This window comes from Python bivittatus, unplaced genomic scaffold, assembly GCF_059951505.1.
Source record: "Python bivittatus isolate LINGU-HERP-01145 unplaced genomic scaffold, Pbiv_v1 ctg000810_np1212, whole genome shotgun sequence".
In the NCBI taxonomy this organism is placed as follows: Eukaryota; Metazoa; Chordata; class Lepidosauria; order Squamata; family Pythonidae; genus Python; species Python bivittatus.
The window spans coordinates 4,970,553-4,989,485 of record NW_028277111.1 but is presented as its reverse complement, the minus strand read 5'-3'; the positions used below and the strand labels follow the sequence as shown (position 1 = coordinate 4,989,485).

The following is an 18,933-nucleotide window of genomic DNA, read 5'->3' as shown; positions in this document are numbered from 1 at the left end:
GCAAAAGTGTGGGTGAAGGGAGGCACCGGGTGTTTGAGAGCAGCAAAGTATTCTGCCCTGCAGGAAAAAAAAACTCCTTCACATCTCCAAATAGAAGAAGATTCCCCTACAAGAGTGGCGAAGGATTGTCCTTTTGTTCAGTGGACGTCAATAGGAACTCACGAGGAGGATTGCGGTCACCACAGGAGGAGTCTTCCAAGCTCTTGAGTTGGGGCGTGGATCTGTTTCAAGCAAAGGTCCCTGTGCTGGCTGAAAACGCCCGTCTCTTCCTCCCGCTGACCGCTGCATACATGGACATTTCAACCGCCAGATTGTGATAGCTGAACAGCCGTATAAATATTGGGTCTCCACGTCTGTTCCTCATGACTGGCAAGGGAGATTCCCTGTCTCCAGAAAGCCATTGAATGACTAAAGTTGGTGACTATTTTGACTTTGTAAGAGAGTGGGTGCAAACTCAGCAATCTCTAATGATCAAACACAACTCTAAATAGGCTTTTATTCTTGATAGGCCACGTGTCTACGGTAGATACAATGGGCAGATAAAACCCCTCAAGTGAAACTCGGGGCATCCTGCGGAAGGCTGGGTGCACAGACAGCAAGAGAAAGCTCTTGGGGGGGATGGCCCTGCATTCAACCGCCTGATCCACTTTCTTCCTCCCTCCTGAAGGCATGACGTGATCTTTCTACCACCTTTCGAGCTGAACTGTGCAAGCGAAGGACTAGCTCTTCCAAGCCTCTCCCCAGAAGGAGAGACCTGTACTTCTTGTTTTACATCCTGACCTGCCTCAGCTAACCGCTCATCCTGCCTCACCACTTCAGTATCTGGACCTCTGCCTCGCGCATTTGACCTCATGCTAAGAGGGACAGTGGTAGAAGCTTACACGTGGACTTCAGGGGGGTTTAGGGTCCCTCTGTCTTGAAAGCAGGCACCCAACGATCATTGCAATAAACGCAGTTCTTCTCCTCAGCGTTGAGAACTTTCATTCATTATATTGATCAATAGTTTGGCTTCAGGTTTTCCTATTTAGAGAGGGGGGAAATCATGTTTATTAAAAAGTGGTTATCCATTTAGCCTTTGACCTGAAACAAACCAGGACTTCTTTTAAGAAATGATCAAGTGGGATCTGGGAGAACTAAGCACAGATCAGACCACATTTTGCTGGTAGATTTGATTGATCTGCAGAAAAACAGAAAAAGATCACACGCGCACACACATACCTGTGCTATCTTGTGATGTGGAATAAGTTCTTAATAAAGGTAACAGGCATTGTGATTTATATGAGCTTCACCATATGTGGATGGCCCAAAGGCTCTGTAAGATGGGTCTGAATTCCCTATGCAGCCCCCAAACTGAAGGTGAAGGTCAATAGTCTTTTTCATCTACTTCTTCTGTCTGTGAAGGCTTAACAAGGATGACCACTTTCGACTTTGATTTTTGATACTTCTTTAGATCCAATAGCTAAGATTATTATTAGCCATGGTTTTTGACCTAACTGATTAGTCCATCAATCAGTATTATATACTGACGATATTTCCATAAAGGCTTTGGTGCACTTGATGAACCCAGTTAGGCCAATTGGAGGATTACTGGTCTAAGTCAGAACAGATGCCAATTGACAAAGATCTGGGTGTTTGTAGTGAAAGTGATGATGATTTTTCTACGTGTATTGAATGTATTAACTCTTTAGCTATTCTTTGATCTGTCTCTGATAATTCCATGAAAGTTGGATATAAAGAGGTTTTATTGGAGATTGATTTGGGAGAGTTTCTGCCTCTCCCTTTTGGATAAATTAAACACTTTCAATGGGAAGATAAATGACTTGATATGATGCATGCAATTCCTAGACACAGGTAGATTCAATATATATTTATTTATACATTATACATTAAATATTTTTCAATGTATTGTTCCATATGGTTGTCTAGAGTTCTCCATTCTGAAGATATTTTTGAAAAAGATGCACTTGTCAGTCAAGGATGGGGGCTTCGGTTTCCTAAATCTTGAATTCTACCATTCTGCACATCAATATATACACTTGATTTGATTTGATTTGATTTGTTACTAGCCCAGCACTTTAACCACTAGACCAAACTGTATCTGTACAGCTGTATCTACATCTGTATTAAAGTTTTGGTCTTTTCTTTCTTTCTTTTTTCTTTTATTATTGCTTCTTTCTGTCTCTCTCTTCTCTGTCCCTTTTCTGTTAAATAAAGAAAGTCAAAATATTTGTTTCAGTGTTACTCCACTTTTATCAAGACATAGAATTAAAAGAACTTCATGGCTGTTTGTTTGTTTGTTTAGGAGTTTCAATTCTTAAATACTATTATTTGGACTTACTGAGGAAACAGCTGGCTAAAGTAACTTTTCTGTTCTATTCTAGCATCAGATGTTTTTGGTATCCACATCAGCCCTGAATGGGTGAAACGTGGGGAGGAAGATGCAGCCCAGCCCCGGAGGCCAAGATGCAGAAAAGCTGCACAGACACCAAGGGCTTCCCCCGTGGTAGCCCTTTGAGGTAGTCCAGACAACAAGCACTACCAGGAGTATCAGCACAATCTCTATTGTAAGGTTACCTGGCTGTGGGTTGGGGGCTCCTCTGTATCCAGAAGTTTACCATCTTTGGCTCTGGATGGGGTGGCACTACCCCAGACAGACCTGGTTTGTAATCTGGGGGTCCTCCTGGACTCTCGACTCCTGCTCAAAGAGCAGGTGGCAGTCATGGCCAGGAGGGCCTTTGCTCAATATTGTGCACCAGTTACACCCTTTCCTGGATCAGGAGTCCCTCCAGTCAGTCACACATGCCCTAGTCATCTCCTGTATAGACTATTGCAATGCTCTGTACATGGGGCTACCCTTGAAAGGTATCCATAAGCTAAAGCTGGTTCAAAATGCAGCTGTGTGGGCAATTTTTGGTGCCCCAAAGATGGGACATGTCACACCTTTGCTGCACGAGCTGCATTGGGTCTCAGTTTGCTTCCGGTTCCAATTCAAGGTGTTGGTTATCACCTTTAAAGCCCTACATGGCATGGGACCGGGTTAACTGAAGGACCGTCTCACCCCCATTGTATCGACCTGTCCCACCCAGTCAAGCAGAGAGGATACGCTGCAGACCCCATCGATGAAGGAAAGTTGACTGGTGGGGCCCAGAAGGAGAGCCTTGTCTGCTGTGGCTCCTGCCCTATGGAATACCCTTCACTTAGAGGTAAGGCAGGCCTCTACTCTCTTGACCTTCCAGAAAGTGGTCAAGACGTGGCTCTGCCATCTTGTAGTTGATTTTGTATAGCGCCAGGCATTCACAGATCCATGGGTGTGGCATTGAGTCATAGGCTTTCCTGTAGTAGCATTCCATCAATTCCAAGTTCTCTTCTCTCCATGTATATTTGAGGTAGGCAGGTGAAGCGTTAGGGGGTCTTTGCCCAAGGACCCCTACTGGTAAGGTAGGTACCAGCTGGGATTTGAACTCCGGTCTCCTGCATCAAAGACGGTGTTCTAACCACTACACTATCCAGCTGCTTATATATATAAATATATATTTAATATATATAAATATATATTAAAATAAATTTATATAAATATTTATATATATAAATATATACATATACTGTATATTATCATACATTATCACTGTCATATATATATTTAGCCACCCAGAGTCCCCCATTAGGGGGAGATGGAGGAGATAATTTTAATAAATAAATCTCTAAATTGAATACTAATTTGAACTCTAAATCTAAATCTAGACCTACAGCTATGTGTATCTGCATTTACATCTCCGGTTCTCTTCCAGAAGAGGTGGACTGCACTTGTGCTTGGTACATTGGTAGAAGGAGTTCCCCAGAGTAAGAATACAGGAATGTCCGTAATCAACTGGCCCTTAAGAGGGAATGTAGGAAACATAAACTTGGTTTTCTGTGGAAAAGGTGGGAGGTGAAGTCCCTGGAACTGAACCCAAAGCCTTAATGGAACCGAAATGAGCTGCTAGGCAGGTTCACTTGTGAAGCGTCCATAAAGATAAGTTGATCAGATGTTCTGTGTTGAATTTCTGGGAATCTTTGGCCCACTTTGAGATGCATGGGAGGAGCCTGACCACATTACTCTCAATTTAAGAAGCAGTTTGAGCCACAAACTTCATCCTTTCTTCAAATACCACTGTTGTGTTTTTCACATGTGAACACAGAAGTATAAACCCTACTATGGCCACTTCGTTGGGCACATTTTGCTTCTCATACCCAAGTATTCTTTGTTGTACCAATCCCAGTCTGAGTCTAAATCACTCAACATACTATTATTTAAAAGGTTAAAGAAATAAGTAGTAGAAAGGGCATATTGCTGGTAGCCCATAAAGAATGGAGATGCTTTGGACATGGTCCCAGCACCATCCATTTTGGTAGAGATCATGGGGGGGGGGGAGAATGACAAAGGGAGGGAGGGAGGGAGGGGTCACTACAGACACAAGCAAATGCCCAGTCAGAAACTGGGTTATGCATTTATTCAATTTACAGGGCTGCCTAACCGGCAATGACTGGTTAGGAGGATGGAAGGCCCCAAGAGAGGCATTAATTCTGTGGAAAAGACCCTCCCAGTTGGATGGGAGGATGGCAGCTTCCTGCAGAGAAGGAGCAGGGAAAACGCTGTTCTCCAGAGACAGAGGAGTCTCACCAGATGTGGCAGGTGTTACCACATTGCCTGCAAGAAGAGAGGCAAGATGAGGGTGGAACAAATGGGACCAACATGTAGCAGGATCCAGAGGATAACATTTTCCAATTGACCTTTATTATCCTACTCTTTTCCTCCCTCCCTTTATCCACTATACAAACATGATAGTTAATGTCAGCAAGAGAGAGTCATCTGTTTGATGGATCATCCTTGGAGTACCTCATGAGAGCAAATTGGCTTCTTCCCTCCATTTGCTAAATTTCTTCTTACAGTCCTGTGTAATTAATTTTAAAAGTAAAGGTTGTGTTCAGCTGAGATTTCTTTGATGGAAAGGAAATACCTGCCAAGGTTGTAGCTCTTCCAGTTTCAAGGTCTTTCTAGCTTCCTTCAGCATCCTCCTCTTGGATCTGGAGACACAGGCAGCATTCAGGGCTCATGCCATAGCCCAGACTGAGTTGTAAACATGGTGGCTGTCGAGAGAAAGGGTGGCTTCAACCTCCTCCTGTCGCAGACTTTCCATTTCCTCATTCTCTTTGCATCTCAACCAGCCTTAACCGAGAAGAGATGCTTTTGAAACGAACAAGGAAAAGCTTTGTTGCCAAACTCAAAGATTGAAGGGAAAAAGTGGTCAAGAACATCATATTTTATCCAGTTCTTTGAATGGAAAAAGTGAAAATGCTGTGAACGTGATGGAAATTTTGATACCACAAATTCAAAGTGAGATCCCCCATGGCTGTTACAATCCAGATTTTTCCTACACTAGGTTTTATCAAGAGCCGGAACACATGGTCAATGAATGCCATTCCATAGAAATACATAGCATGCAGAGTGGGCTCTGCATAGTAAGTAAATACATTGACTTGATTCCATCTGAGGTATAAATCAGGGTCCAAACTGTATAAATTCATATTGTATCCTGATATGCTTTGTGAGAAAACAGCACAAATGCCATTTTGGGTGAGTAAAGGTGTTAAAGTTTTGAAGAACTTCCCTCCGTTTTCATTTTCTGGAGCAAGGAGAGACACTGAGGTCCATCTGAAATATTGGATCATTTTAACCATCCCTGTGTATTGGATTCCTTCTTTTGGGAGCATCCGGTAGAAAAAAGGGAACTGGGTTTTGTCATTCAGACCATCAGAAACAAAAGCATAAGAAATCTGGAGAAAATGGAAGGAATTGATAATGACCCGTGAAATCCAGTTCATATATTATTCATTCCAAATTGTAAGTAATTCTAAATTCTAATACAGGGGTTCTCAAACTAGGGGCCGGATATGGCCCGCCAGGGTCATTTATCCGGCCCACCTGCCTGATTGGCCGCCGTTGCTGCCTCTCAGAAGCGGAAGCGTCGGGGCTGTGTCGGGAGCTGCAGGCAATGCACGAGGAGGGAGATCGCAGAGCTGGACTGTTCTACATTACAGGTATGCCGGGTCCGGCGGCTCTCCTCCTCTCCTCGTACTCCGCGGGAGGGATCCTCCGTGCAGGGTGATCGGTGTGTCGTTCTCCAAGCTGCTTGTGTCATTCTTTCTCCCAATTGCCCACCCCATTCTTGCAATCCCTCGGAAACCACCTGGTCTTCCCAGCTCTCATGAGTCCTATGGGTGCCCTATTTGGAGAACGGCAGGAGCCCCATTCTCATGGTGCTTCACGTTTGCATTTTATGTTCCTTCCTGTTTTATCCACACAATGGATTTCATTGGGAATGTCATTAAAATATTCTCAATAACCTGCTGCCATGACTAGGTCTTAGTCAAGAGAAGGCACTATCGGTGCCTGAAACTTATTTCCAAGATTAAATTCCAGTTTTACAGGGACAGTCCTGATTTTGGGGAAGGCATCCTCGAACTAATGGGAGGGCTCAAGGTAGAGCAGGCAGAACAGTATGGGAACAAGTAGCCAAAGAAATGATGTCTTTCCATTACTCATCAAGCCTCGGGGTACCTTATGGTGGAAGGGAACATGGGAATGAAGCTATTCCATTATCCATTTCACTGGCTGATTGATTAGTACTAGTCTGCAGAAATCCAGAATAAGAAGCAAAGTTAGTGTTTCCTGTATCTCTTTGCTGACAACTAATGGATTTTTGCAGATCAGGTCTGATAGCTTTATGATGGAGAGAGTGGTCAATTGATTGTTAGTCATTTATTAAATTAATTTGGCCTGGAAATAATTTTTCACAGAGTGTAAAAGCACAACAGGGAACAGGAATGTTTGGAACTACTTAAAGTTGCTTCATTCCAGAGAAGTTCTTCTAAACATCCTTGTGTCCTTTTTTTTCTGGTAATTTTTGCCTGTGACTTTGGGGAAATTGACTTGTAGATTTGTATACATGTATGCATTTTTTAATATTTGTATATCCAAGTTTTTATTTTTGGAAATCAGGTCAGCCTACTTCTTTGCAAATTATCAGGACCGCAGAAAGCATTGTACTCAGTTTCTGTTTCACTTTTTCTTCTCTTCTGTTCCTTGCATTTATATCCAAACTCCTCCTCCTTGCCCAGACCTGTTCCATCATCTCAAATTCTTTGTACAGATAGTCATCGCTTAACAACCATTCATTCAGTAGTTATGCTCAGTCCCCACAGTTACAGCTGTTGCAGCACCCCTGCAGTCACATGATCAAAATTCGGGCACTTGGCAGCCCGTCCACACTTACAACCACAGGGGCACTTCAACTCATACTTCCTCATACTCCGCAGGAGGGATCCTCTGTGCAGGGTGATCGGTGGGGTCCAGGGCGCCCTATTACTTTCTCCATTTGGGCTGTGTGCTTGCCCCTCAAGGAGGAGAATGGCCACTGGCACTGACCAATTATGCGGGGGGCAGGGGGCGGGGGGGATGGGATGGGGGGAGGATAACATTTACTGACACTGACCACCAAAGCAGGGTGGGGTCTATGTTGGTTAAAATTGTTCTTTATTTTAATTATTGTATTTTTTTCCCTGGTTTTTTTTTTGTACTACAAATAAAATATGTGCAGTGTGCATAAGAATTCATTCATGTTTTTTTCAAATTATTATTGTGAGCCACCCACAGTCACCTGTTGGGGGAGATGGGCGGCATACAAGTTTAATAATAATAATAATAATAATAATAATAATTATTATTATTATTATTATTATTATTAAATAAATAGTCTGGCCCCCCAACATTCTGAGGGACTGTGAACTGGCCCCCTGTTTAAAAAGTTTGAGGACCCCTGCAATAACCCCTCCCACACCCTCTCACGACATAATGTGCTCTTCTTTGCTTCTATCCATGGTGCATCTTCTGATGCCCTTCAAAAGACCACCTCGCCCCTTCGCGCTCCATCTTCTGCAGCCTCGCCAGCCCTCCCGCCTTCACTGAGACCCACTCCCAGCAGTTCAAAGCAGTCCACACAGACTTCAGTCTTCCTCTACTCAAGACTGCCACTTCCTGACCACTGGAGCTCTCCTGGGTCTTTCCACGGAGAGGAGATTTCCTCCCCTCTGACCCAGAGCTGTATGAAAAGGCCCCAGAATCTCAGATCTGTTAGAGGGGGGGAACACGGTTAGGTCTCCTACCCCCACACAACCCCAGTGGCTCAAGTATGTATGGCTTTGCTTCACCCGGTAATGTTGTGAATTGGCTTTCCAAACCATACACCAGCACACATGCCTCAAGAAGAGAAATGAAAAGGAGAAAGGTCTGTTCCAAAAGAGAAATACACAGAAATCAAAGTACAAGAGGAGGCCTCTACAAAAGTAATTTAAAAAAGATTAAGTATGTGGCATGTCAGGAATGCGCACCACCAAGTATAGAATTCCAGTCATCATTCAGATTTTATTGCCCATTGCAATACTTGGTGGTGCCTTTTCTTTTCTTTTCTTTTCTTTTCTTTTCTTTTCTTTTCTTTTCTTTTCTTTTCTTTTCTTTTCTTTTCTTTTCTTTTCCTACATTGGTTCAGTAGGAATTTGTGGAGCAACCGGGGCAGAGAGGAAGACAAAAATCAAAAGGGCAGAGTTAAGAGAAAGAGGAGCCTTACATTTTCAGCTAGAGTATTAGCTACGATGGAAGTTTTTATATATTGCATACACATATATTTCATATTTAGTATTTACACACACACACATATATACACTTATCTTTAGTATTGAGGCAGTTAGGCTTTCATTAAGGATTTCTGAGTCCTGTTTCCTCCCTTAATTTTGTAAGCTTGGAGGCCTTGAGAGATCCGAAGATCTCCCCAGAGACACCAGGTAAGGTCTCCAATCCAAGGACAGTTTTCCTGGGGAAAAGGTTGCTCCACAAAACGGGCCTGAGCTTGGTGTCGAAGCCAAAAGACATCCAAAGACGAGGGGCAGAATAAAGGGTTGCTTTTCTTAAGGTACCAGAACAAAGGGACTCCAGCTGAAAGGCGGCCAGAGCCCCGAACACAGTTTGCTTGCAATTCTGATACTTCCCCAGTTCCCCCTCCCGACTCCCAAGCGCACTTCCTGAGCACGCAAAAGCTTTCAGCACCTGCTGCTGCTTCCAACCACATTATGTAACCACATCCTCTGCGTAGTTCAAGCGAGCTAGGCAAAGAGATCTCATGTTAGGACCCCCAGAGCAAGTGAGGACTAGGAACTTGAGACTATATGTTGCTACAGCTAAATATCACACCAACCTTGGAAGGTGGGGACGCTTGCACCTAATTTCATGACTATGCATTCTGCTCTTTGTGGGGTCTGCCCCTATAGCCTGGAGTGCACTCTATGTTGCTAGACCCCCATTATGTGGGTGCAAACTATTTTGAGCTTGTAGCTGAGCTTCACACATCCTGTTTGCCAGGTTGCGGGCCCCCTTGCAAGCGTTTCAGCACATTTACCCACATCCTTACCAGCCGTCCCAGCCACGGGTGTTTGGCCTCGTGCTGTGCCCCTAACGGCTCATGGCTGTTCACGTGCCATTTCCTCCTGGTGGCCTTCACATGTGCATGGCCCTCCTTCCTCTTCAAAATGGTGTCGGTGTGGTCTCAGCTCCACATAGAAGCCTGCATCGGGGTTACCCCCCGATCCTGACCCTTCAAAAAGGTGCTTAGTTAAGGGTCGAGGGGCCGGACAAGGAAGGAAGGAAGGAAGGAAGGAAGGAAGGAAGGAAGGAAGGAAGGAAGGAAGGAAGGAAGGAAGGAAGGAAGGAAGGAAGGTCCTAGTCCGGAATGGTGCTGAGGTGGGACACGGGGGGGTGAGGAAGGGGTGGGATTCTGAAGCGGGCCGAACAAAAAGCCTCCATTGTGCCAAGAGGAGGGGGTCAGGCGCGGCCACCCACCTATCAGCCTGCCATCACCACTTTGGCTTTTGGGTGAAGAATAAAGAGCTGAATTTCGTGCAACTGCCTGTTGTCTCTTTGATCCCGGCTCAGAAACGAAGTGGTGAGAGATAATTCTAACAGCTATACAGGCTGAGACTTAGGGAAATCCAGGGTTAGGGGTGGAAGGTCCCAAGGCCTTAGGATATCCATTGTAAGTAGGGACATTACAGAGAGCTGAGGGAAAGGGGAACACACACACACACACACACAGACACACACAGACACACACACAACGTTGGGAGTAGAAATGAGCAGGAGGCACACACAAGAACTTACCTAATTAGTGGAGGAATTAAAAGTTACACTCGGGATTAGAAAGTCCTGCCCAGCAGAACCAACAGGGCAGATGGGAAGCTCTTAGTTTCGATCGCAGAGATTTTAATATGGTGCAGTCGAAGGTCCCCATTGCAGGCCAAATTGGTCTACCAGCTGTGTGGGTCACCCAAGCCCATCCCAGACACAAACCGTGTGCACAACTCTTCCTCGTCCCCGCCTGTACGGGTAATAGCCCCGTCCTAGGCGAGGAGCATCCTTTCCGTAGGGAGGTCGGGAGACCTTGGGCTGCTCATTCCCCATCTTCCCCAATTGATGACACGCGTGTCCCCCAAGGTGTTAGGCGTATCCTTTACACCCGGAGACTCCCCAGTGAACTCCTGGCCCTCCTCCTCACTCCCTGGTTCTGGACTGAGAGAGGAACAAGACAAGCAGGCTGGTATTTGCCCAGATAGAGTCAAGCGCATGACCTTGCGTGACCTCTTGAGGCATGTGGAGTCTTGCCAGCCCCCCTTGCTTTCTAGGACCTCCCAGTCCTTGGCCAAGAAGGAGTCGTGGAAGTCTGGGGGCGGCTGGAACTCAATTTTTAGACCCACGGCCCTGGTCAACAGCATGGATTGAAACCTAAAGAGGGAAACCAACATTCACACATTTGCTGGGCACAAGGCGCAAAAAAGGGCACTTACCAACTCTGAAGTCTCAGGTTCAAGCAGCTCTTTGGCTCAAAACCAAAACTCCTTTTACTACCAGTGTCGAAGCGGGCAGACTCAGGGACAGCACCCTCCGGACAAATGATCCGGTGCCAGCCGGGTGAAGTTGCCCAGGCTCGGTCCGCTGACCCGGTTAGTCTTGGGCTCCTGGCTGCCTTGCCAAATTGTTAGAAAGAAAGCCAATGAGGTTCGCCTCTGAGCCGGGAATAAACACGCAGGCGGTTGCTTGAAGGAGAGGGAAGACTTTCACCATCAGGACCTCAGGAAGTAGGAGAACCACTGCAAGGCAGGGCATTCCCTCAGACACATTGCAGAAGAAGGCCACGGTCAGGGGTACCTAAAGCCACTGAGAGACCTAGGAGGACTGCACTCCCCCAATCCTGGTCTCTCCATAAGTCATCCATAAGTGGAACCAATGCAATTCCCATCCTGTATCCCGGCCAGAATCTGAGCATCAGCCCTTTCAGGCAAGCCAGGTCAGGAACTGGACACCAAAAAGCCTGTGGGAGCTCTGCGATGTTGTTGTGGGGCTCAAGAACAGAATCTTGAAAGCCTGTCAGAGTTTCCCACTGACCTATTTTATGGGATGCAGAATCAAGACAGGATTATTTTTGCTCTCTTAAGTAAGAAAAATGCTGAATTCCATTTCCTGTCTGCTCCTTTGCTCCATCTGCTCCCTCTAAATGAGGATGCAACTTTCTCCAGAACCTTTCTTAAAAATGGAAGCTTGGAGATGTTCTACAGTTGTCGAAAGCAGCTGGATGGAGAAGGCTTCCTTATCAGGGGGACACCACAGCCCCCTTCCTCCTGACCCCATGGAAATAACCCCCTTTTTCCCTTCTGTGCATGAGTGCTGCATTGCACACAGCATCCCCCAGGGGTCTCACCATACGCTTCAGCGTTGGGCCACTGGAGGGCAACAGCCGCACGTGGCTTTTCACAGGAAGGTGGGAAGGGAGTGACATCACTACTTCTTGCGTCTAGGAAGCCGCACTCTCTCTCTCTAACTCTCTGAGCTTTGCAGGAGGTAAAAGGCTGCAGGAAAGTCTTGCAGGGAAGAGATCCAGAGGAGGCCCTGGGGGAGGAAGGAGAGTTTGCATTGTTGCAAATCTCCAGCAGGGAAGAAGAAAAGTCCTGCAAGGAAGGAGGTGCCCGAGGTTGTGTCTGCACTCACCACGTGCTGCTGAGGCTGAAATAGGGCTGGATCCTCTGCAGTTCAACGCGTCTTAGGAGGGTGAGTGAACCAGGACATCCTCTTAAGCTTCCTTCCTTCAAGCCCTGTGCTTTGTGTGAACTCGGCCCGTGCAGTTGGGGGATCTGTTTGGGCTTCGGGCATGTTGTCTGAACACGCCTGGGTGTCCTGGTGTGACTTGGCTCTTCAAAAGCAAACTCTGAAGAAAGGGAACTAGAATATCCCAAGCCAGGCTCATTTCACTGGCATTGCATTTTATCTGAACTGGACTTTGGGGGTTTGTTAACCTGTTTGGGGTTTGGCATTGTAAGGAATGGTTAGACTAACTGCCTGTTTTGCTTCTGTACCTCAAGCTTCTGCTGACATAGGAACTGTTTGGCTGAAGGTCGGTTAAAAAAACTAGGAATGCTTTTCCAAGTAGGGATTTTATAAAAGTTATAAGGTGCTAAGCATGTAAAAGTTATGCCGATTGTAAAGGAACATTTTAACATGTATTGTCGAAGGCTTTCACGGCCGGCATACGATGGCTGGTGTGGGTCTTCCGGGCTGTGTGGCCGTGTTCTTGAAGTTTTGTTTCCTAACGTTTCGCCAGCACCTGTGACCGGCATCTTCAGAGTGCAGGGGCACAGACAGGAGCAGTTCTCTCTGTGTCCAGGGTGATGTGGCCCTTTGTGGGTATTTATAGAGATCTGAGGGGGGGGGAAGGGGCGGGATTGGGGTGTGGGGGGGGTTACTGAGTGGCTGCTTGTTTTGGTGTCAGAATCTGTGTGTATCTTCCTGGGGATTAGGCAGGGTTTTTTTCTTCTATTGAATTGTTAGCGAGGGGCTGCTGGGGGTGATTAGCAAGTTCATTGTGTGAACTGTTCACATGTCCTGGTGGTTGAGCTGCTCCTGTCTGTGCTCCTGCACTCTGAAGATGCCGGTCACAGGTGCTGGTGAAACGTTAGGAAACAAAACTTCAAGAACACGGCCACACAGCCCGTAAGACCCACACCAGCCATCGAACATTTTAACAGTTCGCAGAGTTGAAAAAGGAAATGGAAAGATGTGGTTCAGCTAAAGGCCAAATGTCTTGCTTGCTCATATCAGAGGTCCTGAAAGGAGGAAACGTCTGCAGTCTTGCCCTTTCCCCCTCCCAGCTCCTAGACACATTTTCTGAGCATGCAGGAACTTTTGCACCTGCTCTTGCTTCTAACCACACTATGCAGCCACATCCTCTGCACAATTTGGGCAAGCTAGATAGCAATGCCTTATATGAGGAACCTCTGGAACAAGTGAGGGCTAGAGACTTGACTATTGGTTTATGCTGCTTAAGCTAAAGTTATGCCAAGCTTAGAAGGCGGGCACACTCGTGTGTGTGTGGCCCTCCCCCTAGATGCTTCCGGATGACAAAAAGGTATAAAAGCTGTAAACTGTTCTGGGTGTGGCTGTTCCCTGTCTACTTTCTGCCGCCCTGCTTTTCTTCTGGCCAGAAATAAAAGCTGTACTTGCTTTTGAAAAACCTCTGTCTGGAGTCTCATTAGAAATCATAGAATCCAGGCTATTGAACCTTACAGCATGTGGTGTGAATCCTGCTTGTAGGGAAATGTAGATATGGGTTTTTGAAAAGCCAGCCCTTCCTTCTGAGGAAAAGAAATAGAAAATGCTCCAAGATGCATTTATTGGGTATTCCAGGTGCTTGACGGAAGTCAATCCCCTATTTTGCAACACACACAAACACACAAATAAACACTTGTTATCATCCTCTTGAAGCTTAGTAGTATGCAACCCTCAAGAGGTAAGATTCAGGTATGCCAATCAGCTGCCCGGCCCTCAGTTCCTATCTGCTCAATGCCACCCCAGTCCTCTACTAGCTCAGAAAAGTGGTGCCCTCCATGGGGATGAGTGTTGTTCAATGGTGAAATCAATCACTTTCTAATTCTTGGAATGTCTTTTCTTTTCCATCTCAGACACACAACCTGGAAGCCTTTTGTAGGTCCTTGCGTACAGACAAACATCTCTCTTGGGCAAAGAGGGCTGAATGGCCAGCTGGGGTCATTCCTAGGCTACAGGAACAGTCCTATGAATGAAAAGGCATTTGGAGAGCCACAAGATTCCTCGGATCCCTTTGGAGTTGCATTACAGGACAGAGAAAGAATGGAAACACAACCCTTATCAAGTGAGGTAAGTGGAGAAGGCCCTTCTGCTATTCAGCCTGGGAGCTGTGGGGAGATCTGGGCAAGAACTGGGCAGAAGATCCTGGAGGAGGAAACCACCCGTTCAGACATTCAGCCCCAGAAATTCAGGAGCATCCAACACCAGGAGGCTGAGGGTCCCCAAGGAATTCCACTACTTTTGTAGTCGATGGTTGAGACCAGAAAAGGACACAAAAGCGCAGATGCTGGACCTGGTTGTTCTGGACCACTTCCTGGCCCTTCTGCCCCTGCAGATGCAGAGCTGGGTGCGGGAGTGTGGACCAGAGACCAGCTCCCAGGCGGTGGCCCTGGCAGAAGGCTTCCTCCTGAGTCAGACAGAGGAGCAGAAGGAGCAGGTCGAGTTGCAGGTGGGAGACCTTCGTTTTGGGAGCCCAGAAGGGGTCTGAATGGAATAAACAATGCATTTGAATTCTTAACCCAGTCCTGAGAAGATTTCTCTGGCATTTGTAATATGTGGAGACGTTTCATTAATTCTTGTAGGACATTGTTCCGTTATCCATTCTAGAAGATAGATTTGCGATAGCCGTTCCTTTCTTACTTTCCAGCCTCCCTGATGGACACTGGGGGCTTTGAAGTTGTGTTCAGAGAACAAGAATCCACTTCATGTTGTGTGATGTCTGTTAATTCTTCTTCTTTTCTCCTGCCTACTATTTCAAGTCCTTTGTTGTGGACATCAGAGATCCTGAGGGAAGGAGGAATCCATCCAGTCCCCCTCAGGAGCTGTCTTTCAGGAGGATCTCTCAAGAAGATCCAAGTCATGACACCTCAGGAGGTAATCGAACGCCCTCCCATTCCCCAGAGAGATCCCAGCTCTCTCATCTTCTCTATGTCTTCTCTTCTCTAGAATGCCTCCTCCTATTTTGTTAATTCTGCACTTTAAAATTCTCTCTCCCTCACAGGAAAGACTCGAACGAAGTTGTCCGCTCTTTCTGGTGGAGCTGAAACAGGGGCTGAACCTCCAGCTCAAGTAAGAGCAGGAAATTTATCTATTAGATTTCTATTCTCCCGTTCCTTCAGCCAGTCAACCTGGTGTATATAAGACTCTCTCCTTCCATTTTTCCACCTTTCGTGGGCCTGGGTGTTTTCTTATCCTTCAGCAACATGGGATGGGGAATGGAAGATTCAGGTTGTTCTCAGTCAGCTCAGCCTGCCCTGAAGTCTGTGGTTGGGATAAAAATTGGTTTGTACTTTTTCCCTGAGATTCTTATTAGGATATCTTTTTTTTTTTAAAGACCAGTACGTAACTCTCCTTTTGCTACTTACTCTTCCTACTATTAGTTTATAATAATTAATTTATTCAAAACTTTCTCAAGAGATAGGAATAATATTAGTGGTAACACCTAAATAGAGACCCATTCGTTTTTTCATTCTTTGAGTTGGAATTGTGCAAGGCTGCTCAAAAATAACTAAATACTCAGACTGGCACATTGCCATTTTTAAAAAGCCTTGTTTCCAACCAGTGATAAGAAATATCAGCACATCAAAGACATAAGACAGGCTATTAAAGTCCAATGATAGTGGCCAGAGAGAAAAGTCTGTAAGTGAAATTGTTCTGAAGGAGCATATAATCAAGGCCTTTTTGACTTGCAAAGTAATTTCTAATCCTTTGATTTGTGCCTCGATTTGGAGGCCAAGGAATCCAGCTTTGCAAAGGCTACGAAATGTCCTTCCCAGAAAATTGCCTCCATTTTCTTGTCTCCATTCAGCGAATGGCTCAGACTACTAGCACCTTTCTTGCAGTCTGAGGAGGAGGAGAACCCGGCTTGTGTGCTTCTGGATATTGATGGCCCCCCACCCAAATCCCTGGCTGTGCTCTCCCAGCACTTTCATGGAGTTCTTGAGCATGGGCACGATTGCTCCTTCTGGGGACACCGTAAGCCCTTTGCTGAAATGCTAGAAAGAATCCCCCTGCCCCCCAATTTCCTTCTGCAAGCACAGGAAGGATTGGAGACACTGATAGGTGGGGTTGCTGAAGCCCATCTGCCAGTTCCTTCTCTCAAGAAGGTGAGAGTCCTTTCAACATGGGTGAATGGATCAAATGATGGATCGATCCAGAAGGAAATTTGGGTTGTTATCACTGAATGGCACTGAGAGGCCTGTAGAAGCAATCGAGTTGAACAACCCCGCCTCAAATATTTCTTCAGTCAAAGTTTTGGCTCTTTCCATTTTCTCACCTAAACCTTGGAATCCCACAAAGCCCAGCCATTCAACTTGGTGCATATCTTTGCTTTCGCAATTTGTGAAGAACAGGACAGTTCTTGCAAATCCTCCGGGCCTGTTCTGTTCTTTTTTCTTTCTTCAGGAGTGTTTTGTGTCCTTCGAGGAGGTGGCTGTGTATTTCTCCGAGGAGGAGTGGTCTCAGCTGGATCCCCACCAAAAAGCGCTGCATTGGGAAGTCATGCTGGAAAATTATCTCAACGTGGTCTCTCTGGGTAAGGGTTTCCTTCTCTCCCATCAGAGTTCGGGATGACTTAGTTACCTGCCATCAGCAACATCTTATTAACAAAAATCTCCAACCAGATGTCATCTCTTGGGAGGGAGAAGGAAAACATCTGGCCTTCTCCTGCTCCAAGGGAAAGAAGGAGGTCAATGACTCTGCTTAGATGCATTTCTGATCTGGTGAATTTTTCCATTTCTATTTAAACATATCAATGAAAAACTCATTCCTTGGCTTGAGGAGATGCTCAACTCCATCACACTGATTTCAGCCTTTTGGGTCCAGATGCTTTCCTGTCTGTCCTCTGAAGGATTCTCATTTATTCAGGCTGTTGGGTTAATGACCTGTCTTCCTTTTGATCTCTATCCTGAGCCTTGGGGTTAAGGGCAAAATGGTGCTGTTTTTCCATTGCAAACGTGCTGTTTAGGGTTCATAGAAGAGCTCTAGAATTTTTTTCTCTGCAACCATGTGATTTTGTCCTTTCAAAAATGAATAGCAAATGGAAGGTAGTTTGGGTAGGAAGAAAAGGACGAATTTCAAAATTGATTTAGTTTTCACTGTTCATTCCTGTTATTGACCCCCCCACTCCTCCCATAAATGTTAGGTTTTCTCCTAATGCCTCCTTGGATGTTTCCCGTGATTCTTGCTGAACTCAACACTGACTCTGGGTAAGCCTTGACTATAGAAGGATAATTATAAGCAAACCAGATGCTGTAGATGCTTTCAAAGCTTATATGGCTCATGAACATGGAAATTATCATTTCTATACCATGCCATTGTAAGCATGGAAAAATGCTGATCTTTTCCACCAACCTTGCTATCATTTTCATTTCTCTTTTCCTTTGCAGGTGGTCATTGTTGTGAGAATAAAGATCCCAGTGAAAAATTCCAAATGATCAGGCATGGAGGCGGAAGGGACAAGGAACTGGAGATGCAACTAGAAAGGCATGAGAGAAGCCAGTCAAAGATTTGGAATCAGGAAAACCCATCTTCCATGGATGCTGAGACGCAAGGCTTTCTTGCCCAACAAGGAAAAATAAAGGAAAGATATATGGGAAAAAGTATAAGACTATTAAAAGACAAATTAGTGGTAAATGAACACTCTCCAACCCAAACTAAAGGAGAAGATTATATATGTAGAGACAATGGAAAAACACCCAATTGGACCTTCACTGTTTCCTGTGAAAATGGGTCCTTTACGTCTCATAAAACGATCCACACAGGGGAGAAGCCATATAAGTGCATAGTGTGTGAAAAGGTCTTTACTCAGCAGTCTAATCTGAATTCCCATAAAAGGATCCACACAGGAGACAAACCATATAAATGCATGGAGTGTGGAAAGAGCTTTACTCAAAACGGTCATCTTACTTCCCATAAAAGGACCCATACAGGAGAGAAACCATATAAATGCACTGAGTGTGCAAAGAGCTTCTCTGAAAATAAATCCCTTATGAGACATAAAAGAATCCACACAGGGGAGAAACTATATATATGCATGGAGTGTGGAAAGACTTTTACTCGAAACAGTAATCTTACTTCCCATAAAAGGATCCACACAGGGGAGAAGCGATATAAGTGCATGGAGTGTGGAAAGAACTTCTATGAATATAGATCCCTTATGAGACATAAAAGGATCCACACAGGGGAGAAACCATATAGGTGTACAGAGTGTGGAAAGAACTTTACTCAGAAGGGTCATCTGAATTCCCATAAAAGGATCCACACGGGGGAGAAACCATATAAATGCATGAAGTGTGGAAAGAACTTTACTAAAAGCAGTTATCTTACTTACCATACATGGATCCACACAGGGGAGAAGCCATATAAGTGCATGGAGTGTGGAAAGAGCTTTCGTACTAGGAGTGAATTTACTTCTCATAACAGGATTCACACGGGAGAAACCATATAGGTGCACGGAGTGTGGAAAGAGCTTTACTCAGAAGGATCATCTGAATTCACATAACAGGATCCACACAGGAGAGAAACCATATAAATATATGGAGTGTTGAAAGAATTTTACTAATAGCAGTCAACTTACCTCCCATAAATGGATCCACACAGGGGAGGAGCCATATAAATGCATGAAGGATGGAAAGAACTTTACTACTAGCAGTGATCTTACTTCTCATAACGGGATCCACTCAGGGGTGAAACCA

The 18,933-nt window shown here is 45.3% G+C and overlaps 1 protein-coding gene across 2 annotated transcripts; it reads left to right on the top strand.

The window, feature by feature from the left end:
- The first annotated feature begins 7,691 nt into the window (after positions 1–7,691).
- LOC103059399 (uncharacterized) lies at positions 7,692–18,863 on the top strand. Of its 2 annotated transcripts, XM_088129628.1 has the most exons (8): positions 7,692–12,187; positions 14,095–14,308; positions 14,574–14,687; positions 14,998–15,112; positions 15,240–15,307; positions 16,643–16,772; positions 17,382–17,445; positions 17,626–17,788. In XM_088129628.1, exons 2-8 carry the CDS (start codon positions 14,207–14,209, stop codon positions 17,639–17,641), a joined length of 609 nt encoding a protein of 202 aa, XP_087985754.1. In that variant the 5' UTR covers positions 7,692–12,187; positions 14,095–14,206; the 3' UTR covers positions 17,642–17,788. The 2 variants fall into 2 exon arrangements, with proteins under 2 accessions (XP_087985754.1, XP_087985753.1); XM_088129627.1 differs by lacking the exon at positions 17,382–17,445 and having other exon boundaries at positions 9,842–12,187; positions 17,626–18,863.
- Positions 18,864–18,933: the final 70 nt, after the last annotated feature.

Excerpts from the sequence above, each read along its gene's own strand:
- LOC103059399 (XM_088129627.1), top strand. The coding sequence starts at position 14,207 with ATGAATGAAAAGGCATTTGGAGAGCCACAAGATTCCTCGGATCCCTTT. Across the intron at positions 14,309-14,573 it reads CACAACCCTTATCAAGTGAG|ATGCAGAGCTGGGTGCGGGA; the intron begins GTAAGTGGAGAA and ends CTGCCCCTGCAG. Across the intron at positions 15,113-15,239 it reads AAGTCATGACACCTCAGGAG|GAAAGACTCGAACGAAGTTG; the intron begins GTAATCGAACGC and ends TCTCCCTCACAG.